General features: G+C 47.1%; 1 protein-coding gene and 1 pseudogene across 1 annotated transcript; both read right to left on the bottom strand.

Annotated features, from left to right (window-relative positions):
- Positions 1-2,263: 2,263 nt before the first annotated feature.
- LOC101761288 (plant UBX domain-containing protein 2) lies at positions 2,264-8,472 on the bottom strand. The gene is made up of 3 exons (XM_004956712.3): positions 7,516-8,472; positions 4,253-4,531; positions 2,264-2,942 (listed from the first exon to the last, which is right to left on the bottom strand). Exons 1-3 carry the CDS (start codon positions 8,302-8,304, stop codon positions 2,703-2,705), a joined length of 1,308 nt encoding a protein of 435 aa, XP_004956769.1. The 5' UTR covers positions 8,305-8,472; the 3' UTR covers positions 2,264-2,702.
- Positions 8,473-22,103: 13,631 nt separating this feature from the next.
- LOC101764420 lies at positions 22,104-23,253 on the bottom strand (annotated as a pseudogene).
- Positions 23,254-23,316: the final 63 nt, after the last annotated feature.

Consider the following 23,316-nt stretch of genomic DNA (forward strand, 5'->3'; position numbering starts at 1 on the left):
TTCAGCGGGCAGGAGCTCAGCTACACCGTCGTCTTCTGGCGCCGGCTGCAGCTCGTAGAAGCCGTCGGCGAGGCGCAGCTCCACACGATTGCAATGCATTATGTTGTTTCCTTCCATTATTGCAACAGCAACACTTGCAAGTCTGACCCCAGAAACTCGCGACAAAGAAGATGCTCGTTCCCTTGGCCCACTCATAAGTGGAACCCTTGACCAAGGGTCAGGCAAGGAACGTATGGGGGGGGGGGTGTTCCAGTCAGTGGCGCCACGGTTGCAAGTGGCAGTTGGTGTGCGGCCCTAGAATTTGGAAATACAGACGACGTTCCAAAGTAGTCGAATTTGATCTCGACGTGTGTTTGGTTCGTCGTCGGGTAAGATTTTTTCTTCTTCTTCTCCAACAACAAGCTAACTAGGTCCAGCGAAAAGAAGATGAAATATCAAATATGGTAATGCTACCCGACAGCCACGAGTCATGCCGCTGTATGTAACGTAAACCCAGCCAGCAAGCTTGTGATCGAGCTTGTTTGAATGCAAGTGCTAAAAAGAATAATCCGTATTTCTTGGTCTTCTTTTGCAGTGTGGAATAAACAAAAGCTTGTGCAGTGCATAAAGGAGCGTCAAATCTTCTACTAGCATGTCAGTCAGTGCAGACGTGTGGTACCAAACACTAATTTAGGCCATGTTCAGTTCCCTCGAAACTTCCAACTTTGACACTATGCAAAAAAAGATTCCTCATCACATTAAACTTGCGGTATATGCATGAAATACTAAATGTAGATGAAATTAAAAACTAATTGCACAGTTTTGTTGTACTTTACGAGACGAATCTTTTGAGCCTAATTAGTCAATGTTTGGACAATAATTCACAAATACAAATGAAACGCTACAGTGTGCTACATTGCTAGCACAGTGATTTTGGCACTCCAAAATTAGGCAACTAAACATGGTCTAAATGTAGACGAAATCAAAAACTAATTGCACAATTTTGTTGTACTCTGCGAGACGAATCTTTTGAGCCTAATTAGTCAATATTTGAACAATAATTACAAATACAAATGAAACGCTATAGTATGCTACAGTGTTATAACAGTAATTTTGCACCTCCAAACTTTGAACACCTTGATCTACGACCGAACAAAGTCCCAAAGTCTAGTCTACGTAAACAAGAAGCCGGAACCAAAAGTTGGCATGATGGCGTGCATGTGCACAGGATTGCATTTGCATTTTATACGTAGAGAAAAGCGGGGATCGGAGTGAGCTACCTAGGCTGGCGTGATGAAGGAGGGGGCGTGCAGGAATAACCTAGCGAAAGCGTGCTTCATGCGACGACTCTATGACTATGGGCATGATTCGGTCAAAGATTTAGCAGGCCTTCTTTATTTACCAACTGGGTGGGAGTACAACAAAAATCTACGGCATGGCGTCACGGCCTATAAAGCGAAAGCAGTGTACTAGGACGCATAGACTATTGCGGCAACTGGGGAATAGTTGCGGTGCAGGGAAACGTGAGACGCAAGCTGCAGAACATAAGGCCGTGTTTAGTTGGGGAATTTGGGAGGTGCCAAATTACTGTTACAGCACTGTAGCACACTGTAGCGTTTCGTTTGTATTTGTGAATTATTGTCCAAATATTGACTAATTAGGCTCAAAAGATTCGTCTCGCAAAGTACAACAAAACTGTGCAATTAGTTTTTAATTTCATCTACATTTAGTACTCCATGCATGTACCGCAAGTTTGATGTGATGGGGAATCTTCTTTTTGCATAGTGTCAAAGTTGGGAGTTGGAAGTAACTAAACATGGCCTAAAAAGGTCATCTCCTCGACTGCCAGTACAAAATCAAACTGCAAGTTGCCATGCTTGCTTGGTTAATTTATTACACTGCCCTCTAGGCCTCTACTAGTTTTATACCAACTGATCGAGATTGTGTGCGGTTTTGGTCTGGGCCTTTTAAAAGTTTGACGCCAAAGTTGTGGTGGGTTTGATGCGCGTGCGGTCATACACATACACATTCACATGCGTCCGTCGATACCTCTTGCATTCACGGACCTGGCATGCCATGTTACTGTTCTAGCATTGGCGTGGGCCCTGATGCTAGAGATTACTAGCTACAGTAGGCTTCCACGTACCAAGGAACGGCTTTTTCCTAGCCCGCACGACCGTGACCGTCAGAACACAGCATGAGCAGAGCCTGCAATGTACCGGGGCTTACGAAGATGAAAAGCAAACGCAATGGCGCAAAAGAACAATACCTTTGCAACTCATGCTACATAAAAACAGTACTAGAATGGTAAATATATCAATCTTAAAGTAACAACATTGGCACAGCGCAATCATCGAATACGCAGACGCCGGCACGCCGCTATGTCAACAGAGTGATCTTTCAAGTATTGTTGCTGTACATTTGAGCCAGGCCCAATTAAAATCCAGTCGAACATGGGCCTTGCGAATTCTTGAGCAGTCTTGCCACACAATGTACGTCAGGCGATACTGTATGCATCATGTATCAGGTATCCAGACTAAAGCAATACTGTTGGCTAGAACTCTGTTTTGAGGCTGATGTAACGGAACCACGGCAGTAAAATCGACAACATCTATTTGCGGGCAATGGGAGTCAGCGGCCCACCAATTAACTTCTATACGTACAGTTCATCGCGATGCAGCAGGAAGTGGTTCCTGGCCTGGAGAAGCTCGTACCGTTGATCGTCATGCAGCAGGAAGTGGCTCACTGGCCTGGAGAAGCTCGTCAAGCAGACCGGTGAACATGACGGAATCAGTCTCCTTGGGCTTGAACTTGAGGAGCGCAGAAGGGACCAGGTCCTCCTCTTGCAGCGTGCGTGACCGTTCCCCTGGTTTCGGGAAATGAGGTACCACGCGCGGCTTAGGAACAGCTGGAAAGATGAGTTCGAATTCCAAACCTGGCTGCTTCAGAGCAGATGCAACGAACTGCATTGGGGGAAAACAGTGCATCAGTTGGTGCTACAAACTGGAAATAGGCGGCATGGTTGAAACTGTCGACACATTATACTGCAACAGCAGATTGTCGATGCTAGAAAACCAGAAAATTGCATGAATAAGATACAAGTTTATACATTAACAGACGATTTCAAGCGGAAAGGGCGTAAGCATAGCGTGATGTACAGGAAACAGTTACACGACTTAACAAAAATAAGCTATCCTACATGTTAACACGCATGCACAATGTACATACAGTAGCTAGAAACAAATGAATCATGTTGATACTACCAAGGGTATTGTAGTGAGGCTTCCAATATAGCACTCTGTAACTTCTATTAAGGGTGAAAGTTGAATATCGTTCGAGGAAAAAAAAGAAAGTTGAATATCCTATGCTACTAAAACTACAGCACCACCTGATCTAGTCATGTACACACTAACACAACCAAACAATAACACACTATGCACTACCATGAAGATTCCTCAGTAAGTCACATGACTGTGGAGGCTATAAAGCTCAGACAAATATGTTCCACACACATGAATCCTCCTGTGAGCAACCAAGGTAGTGAGTGCACTAAGTAAAATCTGGGACAATGGAGTGAATGTGCAAAGCGTCAAAACCTGGTCAAAGATTTGTACCCCATATAGGATCTGACCAATAGGACAGTAAAAAAGGAACTGGAAACTGGAAGTAAGCCATGACACAATTTTACCAATATTCCACTAACACTGCAACTCCTGTATTGCTGATATGGAGTCCTTGAAGTTAAGGCTCACATTGAGGCCCATGGTGAGACCAAACCACACGATTTACAAATGTTTGATTTAAGGACTAGTTGGTATGGTTCATCAATCCAACTCCAAACCAATTATACTTATTAGCTAGATGAATTTGATAAACTGGCCCATCAATATCTCATCTCTTGTAAACACAGTATTGGTAGAGAAACAAAGAATGTGGTCATCCCTCCAAAGTTATGGGATGATGCCATCTTGAACCAATTTAGCATAGGACGAAGCAATTCCTCAAACCAAACACCCCAGTTGTTATTATTCATCCTTCTGCAGATAACTCATTTTCGAGTTCACAAGTTTCCACTAATGTCAAATAAATTATTTAAAAGAAGTTAGAACCAATGGAATCGATCACCCCAATTGCGAAATGATAAACAGTTCAAAGAGTACACATGTCCAGTATATTTATATGTCACCAAGAATGGAACATCAGCAGATTCTAAATCAAGAAAACATGGATACTGAAAAACACAACAAATCATCAAAAGAAACAAGCATGGTACCTCATAGAGTGAACCAGTGGCCTCTCCTGGAAGGAATACACCCTGAAGAATCACTCTATCTGGAAACTGAACTCGGATGACTGCTTGCTTATACTTCTGTCGAGCAGCCAGTGCCTGCTTCTCCTTGTAAGATTTTGGAATTAGCAGTCGAGATTGCTCTAACCTTTCCCTCCTCATCCTTGCTTCATTCCTTATCTCCTCTCCGCTAAGATTGTAAAAAGAATCTGGTACATCATTATCTGCAACAGAACTCCCAGGAACAGAGAAGAATACCCGAATCTGTAAAGTTGACAAACCATAGCACCTCAATAAGACGCAGTCCCAAGAATGTACAACTAGGAAGACAAGTAAAATACATATTGGAAAACCAGTTGTGCATTAGTGCATACGAAGCCAGCAGTGCACTGGTAGTCCTCTATTCTAATATTTGAGGTTTGCTAATATTTACAAGACACAAGCATGTTATCAGGAAAATGGTACTTCAGTAATAACTGAAGCAACCTCTGAGAAAAAATTAATATAAAATGGATCAAGACTAGCCATATTTATAGGTCACACTGATAGCCAAGTGTCTTGACATTTTTGCTAGCTCAAACATATCAATGATGACAATGACATGATCCAAATAGCTTATTCCAGTGCATACTGAAGATGTTGGAAATATCTGTGAGGGGCATATCAATTCAGATTCTCTTAATGAATGTGTATTATCACAACATGTATTTTTATCCAACATGGCAAGTTGGCAACATGTAATGAAATTCGATCATGAAAACTAAATATCTGCATCTGATACTCAGTTAAGGCTTAAGGTGCATGTTCGAATGTTGAAGTAGAACAATTTGTCTGAACGAAGATTAAAATATAGAAATTTCTTTGAAAGAAGTAGATGGCATGTCAGTTGGACTTTTAGCCAGGTTTATTCATGAAAATAAACAGGAAGGAAGCAACAGAAGAAACTCATTCACATATTTTTGGCAGCATGCAACATTCACAATCTTGACAGCTTGTGTACAAATGAAGAAGAGTTCTCAATGAAGTAACCTTATATCAAATCAATTAACTTTTTTTTCTCAAATATGCAGGAGAGCTGCATATCATTTATTATAAAAGAAAGAGTAACAGGTAGAACACCAGACCCACACCTTACAAGCCTAACATCATATGCGCCACAGAGTCATTTAGAAAACGACCTGACCTAGATAACAACAGCACCTAGTTAATCCCAAAGACCAACCCTTGGAGCTCCTTTACTAAAACATCATGAACATCTTGAGAAAAAGAACAAACTTCAGACATGAATGTTGAAGAAAAGGGCTATGCAGTTTAGTTCCTCATATTCCTAATCTCTACCCAGCATAGTATATGCGTAAATAAATGCCAATGTGACTCTTCTGGAATTCAGTTTAATGTATTATTGACACATATCAAAGACAGGAAATGGCACTCCACTAGTCCATGGCGGAACAGCAAGTAACAGCACACAGAAATTCTACAACGTACCAGAGAAAATGAGAAACATCATAAAGATTCAATGACATCATGAACTTGAATATCACTATGTCACTATGTCAGAAACTCAGAACTAAAGTACCACACGTCATGTATTAGAAAGTACCAGTGTGCATTTCTAAATTCTAATCACAAACAAAGTGCAGTGTATTGGGTAATATATGCGAAGTGCAGCCTATTGGCTGATATATGTGTGTCATGTTTTTCAAATTTATAGCCGATGTTCCACTAATACCTCGAAGAAATGATGACATATTTTGGTAGACATACTATGTTTTTGGGTACATGCTTCTAGAATTTTGCACTGTTCTAACTTCTATGTTTATACTATCTGCAATTTTTTGTAGTCATTAATAGTTTAGAGGGAAAACATGGTATAAGTAATTGCTATCTCATAACAGAGTTAACAACCCACGTGTACAACCGAAACAAGTAGAAGCTTAGTAGTACAGAATTTAGAGGGGAAATATGGTGTAAGTAATTCTTATCTCATAACAAAGCTAGCAACCCATGTGTACAACTGAAACAAGTAGAAATTTAGTAGTACAGCGAAGTAAATGCAGAAACGTTACAACTTAAGCAAATCAAACTACCAAATTGTGCTAATTGACAGGAATGAAAGCTTTCTACCAGTTGATTAACGTTGAAACAAGCAAATTAAAGGCCATAACAAACTGAAATGGCATAACTTATGTAATAGAAGAATTTCATCCACAAATTTCTGGCAGCATGCAACAATATTCACAAACCTAACTTATGTACTCCCTCCAATTCCAAATATAGGCCATCTTAGCATTCTAGTCTTGTCAATTTTCTTTAACACAGGTCATCAATTTATGGAAAGTTACATAGATTGACAACACATGGTTGATGTTACTATATTTATCATGGAAAATACTTTCATAACATGTAATTTTCTCTATTTAAAATAGTATACTTTACGAATTTTTGCAAGTCAAAGTTTCATGTTGGAGACCGTGCTAATGTCCTAAACGCCTTACACTTGGAATCAGAGGGAGTAACAAATGAAGAAACATTATATAAATAAACTAAAAAGATCATAAATATTTTTTGAAAAGAAGAAACATCATAATATATTGACATGTTTTTCAGTGATGCTTAAGAGGAAAAGGCCAACCTTCGTACATGATTGTTAAAGTAAAGGGCCATGTCTTATATACAGTTTAGTTCCTCACATTTCTAATCCATAATAATAAGTGTAACAGTAAATATATTTGAACATTACGATGCGTCTCGAAGACAAGCACAGGCAAAAACACAACCATGTCATTCCACTGGTTAATGGGATGAGTTACAGCATACACAAATCCCTAAACTTACCAAACAAAATAAGGAACCACATAAAGAATCAATGACATTGTAAACATGAATGTCAAAGACTGTACATCACATATCAGTCAGTTCCATATGCCCATTTCTAATCCCCAATAAAGTGTGGTATATTGGTTAATGTATGTCTATCATGTTTTTCATAATTGAAAGGGAAAATATAGTATTAAGTAATTTCTATATCTCCTAACGATGTTAACAATGCATGTGCACACCCAAAACAAGCAGAAATTTAGTAGTACATGTAAATACAGTGCAGAAACGCCATACCATAAGCAAATCAAACTACCGAATTGAGTGAGTTTATTGACGGGAGTGAAAAGCTTTCTACATACTAGCCAATTAACTGAAACAGTAAACCAAGCAATTTAAAGGCTATATGAAACTGAACACCAGCTCACCTGACGATCGATGGTCTTCTTGACCTCCTCCTGTCCATAAACCCCATTGCTGCAGCTCTCCTTTTCGTCAGCATCCACCTGAGCTGGTGACGCCGAGGGGTGCGCCCTCTCCAGCAAGAGCACGGCCCTTCTGATCCCGCCAAGCCTGACGTCGCTGGGCACCTCGTCCATCAACGCGAAGAGCTCCCCGCCCTCGTCCCCAACCAGGAACCCGACGGCCTCGAGGAGCTCCACCCCGCCCTCCCTGTCCGCGACGGCCTCCTTGATCCGCGGGTTGCCCAGCCTCACCCGCCTGAACTTGTCGCTCCGGGGCTCCCGGAGCAGGTTTCCCAGCAGGCGCTTGAGCACCTCGACGGCGGCCGCGGGCGGGGGCGGGTCGGCGGCGAGATACGCGGCGGCGCGCGCGCGGGCGCCCCCCGCCGACGCGAGGCACCCGTCGAGGTGCTCGGAGACCGCGAGCTCGGAGGGGAACGCGTCCCCGCAGCTCGGGCACGCGACGGTGGGCGCGGGCGCGCCGTTCGCGTCGGGGCGGCGGGAGGAGGAGATGAGGGGCGCGAAGGGGGTGAATTCGGTGGTCGACGCGGGCGGTGGAGGCGGCGATGGCTGCTTGGTGGGGGCGGGCCTGGGGTTAGGGGTAGGATTCGTGGGGCGGGAAGCGGGGTGGGAGGAGGAGGAGGAGGAGGAGGGGGAGGGGCCGGAGCCGAGGACGTGGGAGGTGCCCTTGAAGGAGGAGGGGGTCCCGGAGGAGGTGACCTTCTTCATGAAATCCTTCATCTTGTCCTTCATCATCGCGGCCGGCGGCGGCGGAGGAGCAAGCGTGGGTGCGGTGGCGTCAGGCGTGGAAGCGCTCACGCGGAGTGGATTTCGGCCGTGGTGGAGGAGGTTGTCGCCGCGGGGACGAAGCAAACGAGGAAGAAATTGAAGCAGCAATAAAAGCTGGGAGAGATCCAGCTTGCTAGGGAAATCGTTTGTTTTGGTTGTGCTTAGCTGCCAAGGCATCTCTCTCGCTGGAAGGCGGGCCGGCAATCCTGGCGGTTCCACTTGTCGGGGTTTTTCTTATTTTTATATTTTTTCGATTTTGCATGAATATATAGTCAGATGAAAAAATTGCAAATCTAGGCTATTGCCGCCGGCTGGGCTGGCGCTAAGGCCCTACAGCCGCCTCAGCCGGCGGTAAGGCGCCGACACCGTGGGCGCGTGTCCTTACTTACCGCCGCCTGGGCCGGCGATAAGGACCTCTGGGTCGGCGGTAAGGATCTGGCCTCCTGCACCGTTGCAGTACGACCAGCGCACGGGCGGTAAGGGTCCTTACCGCCACCTGGGCCGGTGGGGGTTCCCCCTATAAAACCCCCCCAGCCAGGCCTCAAGCCTCCCAACTCTTGAGCCAGACCTGTTGTTTTTGAGAGGAGAATCAGAGAGGGAGAGAAGTAAAGGAAGGAAGAAAGAAAGAGAGGAAAGAAGGGAAAGAAGCCTCCTAGTCATCAAGTAAGTTTTTCAATGTCGTAGTATAGTAGATCTAAAAATATCTTGTACTTTTAGATGCTAAAAATCTAGCTTGGTTTGTACAGTAGATTCGATATTTAGTTCATAGTTTAGTATTTAGATCTACAGATATGTTGTGTGCTTTTAGATGTTAAAAATATAGCTTAGTTAGTATAGTAGATTCAGTTTTTAGTTCATAGTTTAGTATTTAGATCTAGAAGTATTTAGTAGTATAGTTTCATGAAATTTTAATATTTTTATTATACAACCGTAGGATGCCAAGGCATGGAAAAGCTAGGAAACCAAGGTAATCTCAGTGCACGTTATTACGTTAACTGCTAGTCGTATGATTTAATCTTAGTTACTTCCGGTTCTTACAACGAAAATAGTAAAGGTGGAGTGGTGTTGCGTTGACCGGAAATGCCTTCGACCCTTTGCCTCTGCCTAGTGGTGTTCCAGTACCCATGTGCTTTTGTGGCGATCCTTGCAAGGTAGCCAAGTCTGATGAAGAGGACACGTATAAGCAGAGGTATTGGATGTGTTCCAACTTTCAATTCGAGCCTACGCTTCGTCAGTGCCAGATCAACAAGATGGTGAGTAATCGATGTTGTTTGTTAAATTTTTTACTGTCCTATGACATCCTGTATGTTTTTTTTTATTTTGTAACTATTCCGTTTGTTGCAGACCCCTCCACCGCTCTATGATTTTGAGCAATGGATTGACACTGAGATCAAGCCTGAGGACAAGGAGGAGATGTAGTACATGTTGCGTTGGGCGGCAGAGAACAAGGAGATGATGGAGAAGAGGCTCAGAGAGGAGGCTGCAGAGAAGGAGCACAAGGAAGAGGAGGAAAGGAGGCGTCTTGCTGCGGAGAGGGAGGAGAGGGAGAGGAAGCTTGAGTGTGCACACTGAGCGAAAGCAGCGATCGAGGAGAACCTCGATGCCCTGAGGAACGGAAAGTGGTATCGTTGTACTCAGTAGGCTCTGTTATTGGTTAGTACTTCGTTGTGTGCGGTTGGACCTTTTGTTGTGTGTCCATGGTTTATTCATGGATAATGTTGTGTACTGTTGGACCTTTCATTGTGTTGTGCTTAGGTCATGTACTCCATTATTTGCCGCACAATTTTCATTCGTACTGATCGATTATTTTAATTGTGTGCTTTTAATTCTTAATTGGGAAATGTTTAGACTTGTATAGTGAACTTCTTATCTAGATAAAGCAGTCCTTGCACATAAAGATAATCGTACACATCATAATCCTACAAATGATAAAAAATAACAAGTCGTCCTACGCACTAAATGCGTCCTCACTTAAAATGAGGCTCGCCGGCACCACGACCACGCCTCGCTACCCGTAGCGCTACTCTGGTCTGCTACCGGTCGTACGTCCAGGGCTCCGGCGGGTGAACGTTGCGAGTCGAACGTCCTCCCACTCCCTTCGCAGGTAGTATCGCGAGGTACTGGGTCGCACCTTGTGTAGGACCCTGTGGTATCCCGAGGTACTGGGTCGCACCCTGTGTAGGATCCTGCGGGGCGTCTGCCAACTAGGAGGGACCGAGTAGGTCGAGGTCCACTCTGAAAAGCTCATCGAACCAAGCCTGGCCACTGGACCTCGCTGCCTCGTTGTGTGATTCCTCCGAAACCCATCCCTGATCTGCGTAGCCTGTTATAATCACAAAGGAAATGGTTTTGTTAGTTTCGTTGCGTACTTAAATCGGAGTATAAAAAATGTATGCATCACGCACCTGCTGGTCGTATCTTCGGTGCAGCTGAAGATGGATAAAAGGACCATGCAGATTACATCTGCGGTGCAGGTAGCAAGACGTTCCGCGGAATGGCGGACGGACCTACTGTGGAATGTCGAGACGGTGGTGCTGGTGGTGGTGGTGTGACGTAGGACGTCCCGGCTACTGGCGGACGAACGGGCGGGTGAGAGGACGTACCAGCCTGCTGAGTAGGAGCTGGAGAGGACGCACGGGGGTAGGGAGCTTGTGGTGGAAGGAAGACGTCCCTGTGCCCGCCACGGCAGCTGACGGCACTGATAAATCTCTTGCAGACATCTTTGGCCCCCGTAAGCAGCGAACGGTGCTGAAGGGCATTCAGCACGTCGAAGTGCTCGATATCGTACGTCAGCTATGTGTCCAAATTCCCAATAATGTCGAACTGTTGGGGAGAGAAAAAATTTGAAGTTAGTCATACCAAATGATGCATGTTTAGTAACAACAAAAATTACAGTAGCTTACCGCGCAGTCGTAGTTGACGTCTCTCGCGCGAGGGTACGTCTGCGTGACTGGAGCGGTCTCCGTCGGTGGCTCGGTCGGAACGAACAGGACCCGCGTCCTGGTCATCGGTAAGAACCAGCGAAGGTACGCTACGAAAGTGTAGGCGTCATGTGCCCGAGCCTCCTGGACCACCTCGTCTAGTGCGGTCGCTCGCAGGGCGACCCAGTGAACCATACTCGGAGCCCATAGGACTCCAGGCCCACCACCACCACCACCCTGACGGCTAGCCCTAATGGAACCATCGTTACACGAGTTACATAAACGAAAAATTCTTAATACAAGGAGAATGAAAATACTGGATTGTACCTGTGAACGGAAGCTGGAATGGTTGACGTTTCTGAAAGTGGGGAGTGCTGGTACAGCCCGAACTGCCTCATCACACGGTGAACCACGTAGTCCTCAACGTGGATGTCGTAGACTACTAGCCTCCTCGTCCTCCAGTACGCCATGTCCCGATAGTATAGCGAAGACAGGCCATGTGGGGCACGAGCCTCCACCTCCTCGAAGCTGTAGGGTCTCCACCTCACGTCGGTGTCAACCAAAGCGTCGAACATACCGATGAAGTTCGGGTATGACTTCTTTGTCTGCACCCCCATCCAAACCGCCTGCAACAAATATAATCACAATTTCTCAGTTAGGACCTTGAAAATTCCAAAGTGTAATATGAATCAAAAAATAGTAGTAGAAGAACCATACCCTCCTCAGACACCACAACGACCCCATCGTGTGCTTGTCGACGTCGTCCTCGTCGAAACCCCCAGGGTAGGGGGACATGTCCACACGAGGTCGTCCTATCGGGAACCGCTCGTAGGCCCAAAGCTGAAGCAGCAGCGGGCAGCCAAGAAAGATTGGCTCCACCGAAGACACCTTCACGCAACTCGTGCAAAGACCCCTATACGTGGTCGCCAGCACAGCTGAACCCTAGCTGTACTGTGGAACCTCAGCGAGCGGGGCCTCCGCAATGGCCCTCGCGTAAGGAACAATGTGCTTAGGCACCGAGTTCCCCTGCGATGTGCAGAAGAGGGTCCAGCCGAAGAGCCACAGTAGGTACGCCTCCAAGTGACGCGCTACTGTGGCCTCATCTGCGTCCTCTCTCATGTACTCGGCCTGCAAAACAATTTCAGACTTGTGGCAACAATAAGAAAAATTGACAAAAATTATTTGGACTTGCTGCTAATGAAATACTCACACTGAACTGCTGGAGCCATGCCTTCGTCGGGCTGTGGGAGTTGCTGAAAGTGCGGTACTGCAGGGCACCGTCTACGCAGGGAACGTCCGCAAACCGACCCAGCAGCTCGTCGTGCCAAGCAGGTGGGACGTCCATCGCGGCTACGGCGGCCCCTGCACAGGGAAGGCCCAGTACCATCGAGATGTCCTCTAGTGTGGGGGTCAACTCACCGACCGGAAGGTGGAAGGTGTGCGTCTCCGGCCACCACCGGTCCAGTAGAGCTGCTAGCAGTGACATGTCAAACTGCAACTGTGTGGGTCTCTCACCGCCACACCGCGCTGAACTATCAACCATGTCGCCCTCCACAAGCCTAGCCACAGGGAGAAGGCCCGCTGCACTCAACCTGTACCATGAAAAAATTAATTAGTTTACAAAAACTAATCATTGAACTTAACACACAAGTATTACTAAGTATGATGTACCTCAGGATCCAACATCGATCGATCGGCATGGTCGCAAGCGGGATACGAGCCCAAAATGTGTCTAGGGTGGAACCAACTATGGCTGACTGGAACGACCTGTGCTGGTCGTCCAAGGCAGGGTCGAGCAACTCAGGGGTCTGGTACCCCTGTGGACTTGGGTGCGCCACCATACCTACAACACAAGTATTGAAAGAAATAAAGAACTGAACACGTAAAGAAAATATAGCATTGCATTACGTTACATTGCAAATAAACAGCATAACTTTACGACACATACGAGTCATTACAAATAGAAGGGTCCACGATAAATATTACAATACGTTATGTCGTTGTCCACAACGACAAATAAACATTACATTACAATACCTAAGGACCACAACTCAAGTTACAATAACACAACTCAAGATAGACAGTACATTACATTACTAGTTATTAGATGCAGCTTGGGTGCTCGCACTTCCATATATCGTTGCCGGGCAGTTCTTGTAGGTGTGACCGGCTTCGTGGCACTTGGAGCATAGACGGACATCAGGACTTGCTTCAGATTGATCCATGTCGTTATGGATACGCATGTTCCCGCGTCGCCCCACTCCTTAGCACATTTCTGGATCAGGATCAGGAATGTAGCGGGCAGCATTCCAGGATTATTGACAAAGTCTCCCAGTAAACGATATCCAAAACATCATTCCTCCAAGTTTGCCATATGGTTTCTTTCAGAAAATAGTCCTGCACAAAATGACGGGGTTGGAGGCCCTCCGCCTCGAAGCATGCAGCAATGACATGGGTGCAAGGCCTGTGAAGCAACCTTGGCTTGTGGCAAGAGCAAACACACCCTTCATTCTTGAGGATGCATTCATGTTTGTGTCTCTCGCGCCTCCCGCCCATTCGAACTTTGTCCCTGCAAACAACTTCGAACCGGCATTCCATGGCTCCCACTTCTTTCACATGATGCAAATGAGTTTTCTTAATTACTTCATTCATGTACTCCGTCATCTTGTACCCAAATATTGTGTGGTTGTCGCGCATTGAGTTATCAGCCAATTGGTACATTTCCCTGAAATACTTCATGGTGCGGTTAAGGTAAAATTCCACAATACCAACAAGGGGCAGGCCAGGAACACTGCGCAGGACCCAGTTGCAAACCTCAACCAGGTTTGTCATCATTATACCCCCACCGTGCACCTCCGTCGTCAAAGAGTAATGCCCACTTTTACTTCGGTTCATTCTCAATCCACTGTGAGAAGGTCTTGATGGATCTTCCCCGTCTTCGCCTAACATTTGGACTGTCGAGCCCAACGTCCTCCAGAGACACAGGCTGGTCGGCCTCACTATTGACCGTCCTCATCGCTAGTTCCTCGCATTGCTTCTTTATGAGGTCCTCAAGTTTCTTCCACAGCAGGTTAAACTTCCTCTCCTGATTCTGGCTGCACAGGCGCTTGAACAATTTCATAAGGGTCTTGTTCTTGAATTGGCTGTGGAAGTTTGCACCCATATGCCTCATGCACCACCTACTCTTCAAGTCCGACCATATCGGTACCCTGAAACGCTCTTGACTTCCATTTTATAGGTCGTCAATTGCTTGTATAATGCCTTTCTGCCGATCATGAATGAGACAGACCCCCTCAACGTCCAACACAATCATGTTCTTCACCCTCTCGAGGAACCAGTACCAGTTATCTCCAGACTCCTTCTCCACAAAAGCGATCGCAAGCGGCAACACCTGATAGTTGCCATCGGTCCCAATAGCTGTCAATATTGTCCCTTTGTACGTTCCAGTCAAAAATGTGCCATCAATGCAAATGACTGATTAACAAAGTCAGAAAGCCTGAATGCAAGGACCCAACGCAAGGAATAACCGTTGTAGGACCTGTTTGCCTGGAAACTGAAGAACTGGATATGCTTTCAAGTTGTAGAAGATTCCAGGATTTCTCTGGCAAATACAAGGCAGGGAGGTTGTCGTAGGATGCTTCAAACGTACCCCACTTCATCTCAAGTGCCTTCTGCTTAGCACGGTAAGCTTTGTTGTAGCTATCTTGTACTTGAACTTCTCATCTATAGCACAGACTTGGGATCGAAGCTTGGATTCTCCACTATCTGAGGGTACATGTATTGAGCAACAAATTCAGCAGTGAGCTTGCGGTGTGTTCCTTCCAATTCAGCTAGCAAGCATTGGTGCTCAACTACTATAGTCACCTCCCAGTAATCCTTCCATTTGCCCTTGTATGCATGCACCCTGAATGCGCAATCATTTCGCACACACTGGACATCATACACCTTCAAGCTAGTCTTTTCCACCCTGAACTGACGATGCAAACACAAAGTGGACCATCTCTTAATAGCCACCTTCACTTCATCCCCACTTTAGTACACAACCCCCATGCATACCTCATTCTCCCTGTACTCCCAAGGAATATTTTCCCCTACATTAACCTGTAGGGCGGAATGGTCGTAATTTGACCAATTTCGCGGTACAGGATAATCGGCTTCCTCATCGGATGAGTCCTCATCCACGGCACCATTGACCTCCCCTTCTTCCATCTCCATCTGCTCTACTAACTCAAGAATTTCTTCCCCCTCATCAGCCTCTCCATTTGGTTCCCGAAATGCTACATCACGTTCTGCATCTCCACCTTCTTGTTCTTCGTAATCAAGTTTTTCGTTTCCACCCGCATTACTCTGCACATTTTCTTCCGCTTCAACTTCATCACCTCCGACTTGTTCTTCAGTATGAGTGCTAGGTCCACCCTTCATGAAAAATTGGACATACCATATGATTGGTAAACCTCTTCTCGTGAAATCATTTATGTAAGCCCGATACCTCGGAGTTCCTTCAAGCGGAACCAACTTCCAAAAGTTTATGTCGGGCCGTCTTTTCACTACAACCCCCACAGGCACATCCGCTTGATCTCTGTCAACACCTAAGTCCCTACAAAGCCACTTGCATATGCCCCTCCAAGTTCTCTCTCTTGCTCTTGGAACACACTTGGTGAAACAGGGAAATCCACTCAAATCTACCCTTTCTGGACCATATCTAACCTTCCCCGACCTATAGTACACTTGAATATTTACACTGTCCGACATGCCTAGCAACATACATGAAACGGGCAGTCCAAATTAATCTCAGCACTATACATAAGTTAACTTTAATAACAACCTCAATTGAATAAACAAACAACTATGTAACACTAAACCAAGCCTACTAACTAACTTTATCATAGGCATGCACCACAACAAATAAATCTAATAATGTTACCGAAAAACTATATTGTAATACCTAACCAAAAAATCATAATTTACTAACTAAAATTATCACAGTGATTTACCAGAACAAACAAATCTAATATTGTTACCTAAAAACTACAATGTAATACCTAACCAAAATATCAGAATTTACTAACTATATTTATCATAGCTATTTACTATAACAAATAAATCTAATAATCCTGACTCTATTTTACTGTATAAGCTAAATCAGTTATACTAACTAAGCTACATTTTCCTATATCTAAATACAGTTAAAAGTTTCTAAGTATAGATCTAGATCCACTATTATTTCTAAATCTAGATCTACTAATATTTCTAAATCTCAGATCCACTAATATTTCTAAACCTAGATCTAAACTAAACTAAATTAAACTAAACTAAACTAAACTATACTATACTATACTTAACTAAACTACGAGATTAAAAAAATTTACCAGAGAAAGACGGAAGAAATTCCTTCCCTCTTCCCCCTCCTCCTTCTCCTCTCTTCCCTCCTCCTCTCCTCTCTTTCTTTTTTTCTTCCCTCCTTTCCTCTTTCTCTTCTCTGCCTCGCGCTGCCTGATGCTCGCTCTGGTGCGGGGGGAGGGGAGGGGCGCGGGCAGCTTTTGTAGGGGGCGACAGTGCCTCGAATCGCGTGCGGAAGTTACGATGCATGTTGACCGTTGGGCGGGAGGGCCTTACCGTCGGCTGAGGCGGCGTTAAGACCTTATCGCCGGCCCAGCCAATGGTAATATCCTAGATTTGCAATTTTTTCATCCGACTATATATTTCTGCAAAATCGAAAAAAATATAAAATTAAAAAAATTCCACTTGTCGGTTCCTGCCTGCCTGGCACGGGCCGAGCCTGCTGGCTGGGGGTGGGATAGTGGCCCGCTCATAGAAACGGGCCTCACGCAGCGTCCAATGAACACGAAGGAATGGGATGATGAACCAGCGAAACGAAAACGCTTTTTACTCGCCTGCTGGCCGCTGCAATGGACAATGGTGAAATTACACCGCCCATGATATCACTAGGTAGTGTAACAGAATAAGCAATATCCTATATTCATTTCCTTTTTTGAAAAGCTAGTATCCTACGTACATTTTTACATCTTGTTCCTGCGAAACATCTCTAACATCCGGTAAGCCATTCGCTGCAGCTAACTTTGCTGGCGTACCAAGCGCGGAAGGATCAATGGTCAGCAGACCCCAGAAAGTAAGCAAGATCACAGACAACACAACGCGGACTACCAGTCACGCATGGTTGAAATTTGAGAATACCAAAAGTCCAAATTTCAATTCATCCCAAACAAGAAAATAATATACGGCATGCGAAAGATTCAACCCCGAGTCTCCGACAGAGCACCCGCAAGTTCGTCAAACTCTGTAAGCAACACTATCAACAAAAGAAAAATGCAGAAGATGGGAGTCAAATCGTACGCTGCAATTTTGCAAGCGCTCACTGCCCTGCAAAAATCCAGCCGGGTAGTCAAGCATTCATGCTCCCATTTCACAAACACTAGCAGTTTCAAGTTATACATTCAAGACAACTTCCACAAAAACTGAATGGATATCCCTGCATCATGTTTAGTACACAGTAAACAATATGCAAGGTCGCATCATACTACAATTAGCCATCACATTGCACCGAGGGAGTAATCAAGGAGACCCAACCAAGAAAAAAACATCAAGACAAGACCTCCAAGCGAAAATGTTTCAAATGATAGTAATGTGATACTCTAGTTTAAAACAAACAAACTACCGACAACATTTTATCCCACAGATTAATTAACAAGAGATGATCAGCTTCCAGATCGAGGTAAGTGGAAACAAAATTCTACTTCTACTGAACATATCATATATCCATTGAACAGAGACTTGAAGTACCAACCATAAGCGCACAAAAATAGTCCATTTTGATGCTCTGCCTCTGTCGACTGTGAAAGATGAACTATATGCTTAGAAAATAAGTTCTATGCACACTGACAGAATTTTAGCTAAACTATCCATCAGATATATATAACAGCTAGGCCCTAAGCAATCCCTATAAACCACTCTTAACTCAATGGCCTGTATGCCTTATGATCCAAAACAAACAAACAATATACTTTACTATAGTCCAGCAATTACCAGCAAATTACCGGGGAGAATACATCTACACTCAAGCAATATGCTAGAACAATTCAGCAATAATTTTACTAGCATATACACAGCTCTCCTAAGAAAAATAATTCGACTAGCATGCCTCCGTAACGCTGAAGTCAAACCAACAACTCGGTTCATGGACAACTAAAGGGGTGTTTGGATACAAGCTGTTAAACTTTACCAGAGTCACATCGGATGTTCGGATGCTAATTAGAAGGACTAAATATAAGCTAATTACAAAACTAATTGCATAGGTGGAGTCTAATTCGAGAGACGAATCTATTAAGACTAATTAATCCATCATTAGCAAATAGTTACTGTAGCACCACATTGTCAAATCATGGGCTAATTAGGCTTAATAGATTCGTCTCGTGAATTAGACTCCATCTGTGCAATTAGTTTTATAATTAGACTATGTTTAATATCCAAACATCCGATGTGATAGGCTATGAAAAAATCCTTCTCCAGAGTATCACATATCAATTCAATCATAATTGACAACGCAGCCGCCGCCGCTGGCGGCCGGCGGCGACGTCAAGCGACGCCGTGCGCTGTCCTCTCCCCCATCTTCCTTTCTCTCTTTTTCTTTCCTATTTTCCTTTGTTGGTGTCCGTCAAGTTCGGTCTGAGGTTGGAGCCAACGAGTTGCAGCCCGGTGGTGCTCGATCTACGCTGGGGACGGGTGGATCTACGTCCGGGGAAGCCGGATCTGCTCGTCTGCTGGCCGGTGCGGCGCTGCTGCAGGTGTGCTTCGGCGGCGGCACACAAGCAGATCTGCGGCGGCATAGCGACATAGGGGCGGCTGTCTTGTGCGCTGCTTGCAGCTGCTACCCGCTATGGCTTGCTGCTTTTGCTGGAGCGGTGTGCCCTGGCTGGCCTCGGGCGGGCGGCAGGGGCTCATGGCCGTCACACGGCATTGAGGCGACAACGGCGCGGCGCCTTGCAGCCCCGCACGCGGTGTGGCTCGTGGGGAGGTCAGCGCACGTACTCGCCCGGCCACGGTTCACTGCTGCGGCTCGCCAGGTCGAGCGCAGCGGCGGGCGCGGCGCGAGGCGAGGTGACGGCCCGTGAGCGACCCGGCGGTGGCCGCGTGTGGAGGGTGCAGAGCGAGGAGGCGGCCCCGGTGGCCGCAAGCGTGGCGAGCAGGCGGGCGGGCGGGCAGGCTTCGGAGCCGTGCGAGAGGACGGTAGCGGTTGGCGCGGCATGAGGTGAGGTGACGGCCCGCGCTCGACCTGGCGGGCCGCACGTGGAGGCCGCGTGTGAGGCTAGGAGGCCGCGAGAGGCGACGGCGTGCAAGGAGATGGCCGCGTAGCGAGGCGCCGCATGGGCCGGCAAGGAAGCGGCGTGGCAGCGCCTCGGCGAAGCGCGTGGAGGCCGCGTGCGAGGCTAGAAGACCGCGAGAGGCGACGGCGTGCGAGGAGATGGCTGCGTAGCGAGGCACTGCATGGGCCGGCAAGGAAGCGGCGCGGCAGCACCTCGGCGAAGCGCGTGGAAGCCGCGCGGCTGCGGCCGGCGCGGTGCGAGGAGGTTGCGGTGGCACCGCTCCCGGTAGGGCTTCCACGACGGTCATCATGGGAGTGCCAGGATGCGTGCGTGCAGCGGTCAGGGAAGGGATATTCCGGGCAAAAGCCTTTGTCGGTGATCTTGCTGGTGGCGATGGCGGCGGCGTCCTAGGGCATCGTTCTTCCCATTGGGGGCGTTATGTTGAAGCTTCATCCCTGTTGTACGGGGTTCTCTAGGTGAAAACCCTATCCAGATCCTGGACGAACGATGATGGCGCCATTGGCGTCATCCCCTCCTTGGAGGTGTCGTCTTTGGAGACCCAACTCAGCCGGTGGCATTACTGGTGACGCCGTTGGAAGGCTGCAGCCGGTGGCAACGGTCCCACCACGATGGGCTTGCGGCGCGGCAAGGTGGCATGGTGGAGGATGGCAAGCTTGACGGGGGTTGCTGAGCTCACGTGGAGGCAATCGCAGTTATGGTGGTGGTTAGGGGTTGTCGCATGTTTGTCAGGTTTGGCTGCTTGCAGCAGACCGCGGCGGCTGGCGTTGCTTGGCAGCTGTCAGTGCGGCATGGGACTGCGTCGGAGGACGACACTTGCAACAACGACATCGTGGGACGACTAGACTTGCAGCAAACCACGGCGGGTTGCTCAACCTTGTTAGGTTACTCTGGTGCAGTACATCATCGGAAGACGGCGCAAGCAACTTCCTTAGCATGCTGGCACGACGGCGGAGGCTATGTGCGCGGGTGGAGCAACAAGGCGAAGTTGACCTACGGCGGTGGTTTGGCTGTTTGATGGAGACCTTGGGAAGCGGGGCAACATTGCTCATCATTCTGATGGCGACATAAGAGACGGATCCACGATATGATATAGAGTATTGTGGTGGACATGACAAGCCCCCCGCGTGCAGTGTTTCTTCGAGACGACGAGAATGAAGTGGAGTCCAACGGCGGATGTAGCGAGACCCCTGCACGTTTGTGTTATCAAGGTGGCGACTGCGAGCAGCCTGCAAGAGGTTCGGATCTGGTGGTATCACTTTGTCAGGTGGAGTGTGGTGCTGCAGCGGCACTACGGCGATGGGTCTTGCATGGCAGTGGCCTTCTCAGTATGGTGCGGTACGGTCTGGTTCTCTCGGTTCCCTGTCAACGCGGGGCCACGCCTAGAGGTTTCGACGATTACATAAGCATGTGAATGTTGGTGGGCGCCGCGGTAAGGCTTCGGTTTCTGCCGCCGTTGTCGAGTAGAGTGTTTCAGCCACGTTGACGGCCCAATCCAACCGGCCGGGTTTTGGAGGTGTCAAGTTTGAGTGGTAATCCGTATTGACGTCCCAATCCAACCAAACAAGTCTTGTTTATTTTTTTTTCTTTTCCTTTTCCTGCCTGTGGCCACCCAGGCATGTAGTCTTGTAATTTTCAACTATATCAATAGAAACTCGCACTATTTTATATGGTTCATTAAAAAAATAATTGACAACGCATGAACCAACCAAAAATCATATCATACTACAATCAGCCATGCATCTCAGAGACGTTAATGAACAGCACTCAGGGAAGAAAAACTTCAACAAGATACAAAATCTAAAATAATTCGAATGCTAGCACGGTTGTTAAAAATATGATGAACATCATATATCTCTTTAATTAATTATCTGACTATCAGAGTGATGGTCAACTTCCAGTTCAAGGAAATTGTAAACAAAATTCTATTTTTACTGAACATGTTCTTCTAGTAACAGCACTTGCCAAATAAACTAAATCCATATATTCATTGAACAGTCTTCAAATACCACTCATAAGAACACCTAGATTAGATTACCCTATTTCAACCTCTATTGGCTGTGAAGAGTGAACTATGCTTAACAAATAACTGCAGTTTACGCTAACAGAATTTTAGTGCCACCATCCACCTATAAAAGACAAGCCCTAAGTAACATCTATCAACCACTATGCCTTGATGATCCAAAACAAACAAATAATCAATCGAGTTTTACTAGTATATAATCCAGAACAGATAAAAATCATTCTGCACTCAAGCAGCATGCTAGAACAATTCGACGATAATTCAACTAACACACAGCCATAACACAGAAGTTGAATTAACAACTCAATTCATTGACAACTAAAATAAAATCCTTATATGCGATAGCATGCATGAATTCAACCATAATTGACCACACAAGAACGCCACAGATCAGGAACAGGTCCAGCCGACAGCTGCTACCCGCAGCATTGCAAATATCACCATCATAATAAGCAAGTAACAATGAGAGCAAAATAGCACAGATTCAATCGCCCTCAGCAGTAGCCAACTTACTATGATTCCACCATCCCATCGTACACACGAACCCATCCAGATTACTGAGATTAGCTTACTGTAACTGACCCAAGGCAACAATTGCAAAAGTTACTACTCAACTTCACTTGACGAGCGCGGCTACACCATAATCTTGCTACCATTGTCATCACAGGATTCAAAACAGCCATGGTTTCAGACTCGATGGCTCCCCAACAGCTGCAGGCCTCAATGCTTCACCTTGGGGGGGCGTCCACGCCCACGCTTGACAGGCACGTCAGTGCTGGGAGCTTCCTCAACCTTGGTCTTCTTAGGCGGTCGCCCACGCGGGCTGAGCATGCCACTGGTGGCCCAGGCGATGGTCTCAGTAATGGGGTCCTTGGGCTTTGGGAGGCCGTCCACGCCCCCGCTTGACAGGCGCATTAGCATCAGCAGTGGACTCACCATCCGTTCCCATGGCAGCGGGATCTTTGGGCTTCGGTGGCCGTCCGCGTCCCCGCTTGGCAGGCCCGGCAACGGCATCAGCGGCAACGAGGGAAGCTTCAGCGGGCGAGTCCTCTGCGACGGCGACCTTGGGCTTGGGCGGCCGTCCGCGTCCCCTCTTGACAGGACCGGCAGCGGCATCAGCGGTGACGACGGGAGCTGGAGCAGGCACGTCAATGTCATCAGCGACGACGCCATCAGGAGCTGGAGCAGGCACGCCAATGTCATCAGCGGCGACGCCGGGAGCTAGAGCAGGGACGTCAGTGTCATCAGCGTCGCGGACGGAATGGAGACCAAGCTGCGCGTCAAAATCATCAATGTCTAAGTAGACGGAAGCCGCGTCGAACACGCCAGTGGAGTCCTCATCGACGGCGGGGTCCTTGTACCCATCGGGGCGCAGCGGGGAGGCGGGGCCTGCGGGGGCAGTCGCGCTGGGTTCTTCTTCCTTCACCTCCTCGTCGTCGCCGTCGGGGCGGAAGTAGTTGTTCCTAGCGAAGACGAGTTCGCCGCTGCTCTTCATGCGGCCGAGGTTGATCGTGAGGAGGGAGGTGTGGTCGGACGGGAGGCTGGCGCGGCACTTGTTCTTGAGGTAGCCCGAGATCGCCGTCTTGTTGGAGCCGTTGGCGTTGTCTAGCGCGTCGATCGCCTCCAGGATCATCTGCGCGGGGGGAGCGGCCGCAAAGACGGGCAAGACGGTGAGACGAGCCCGAAGGCAGCACGA

The sequence above is a fragment of the Setaria italica genome, chromosome II, assembly GCF_000263155.2.
Source record: "Setaria italica strain Yugu1 chromosome II, Setaria_italica_v2.0, whole genome shotgun sequence".
Taxonomy (NCBI): domain Eukaryota; kingdom Viridiplantae; phylum Streptophyta; class Magnoliopsida; order Poales; family Poaceae; genus Setaria; species Setaria italica.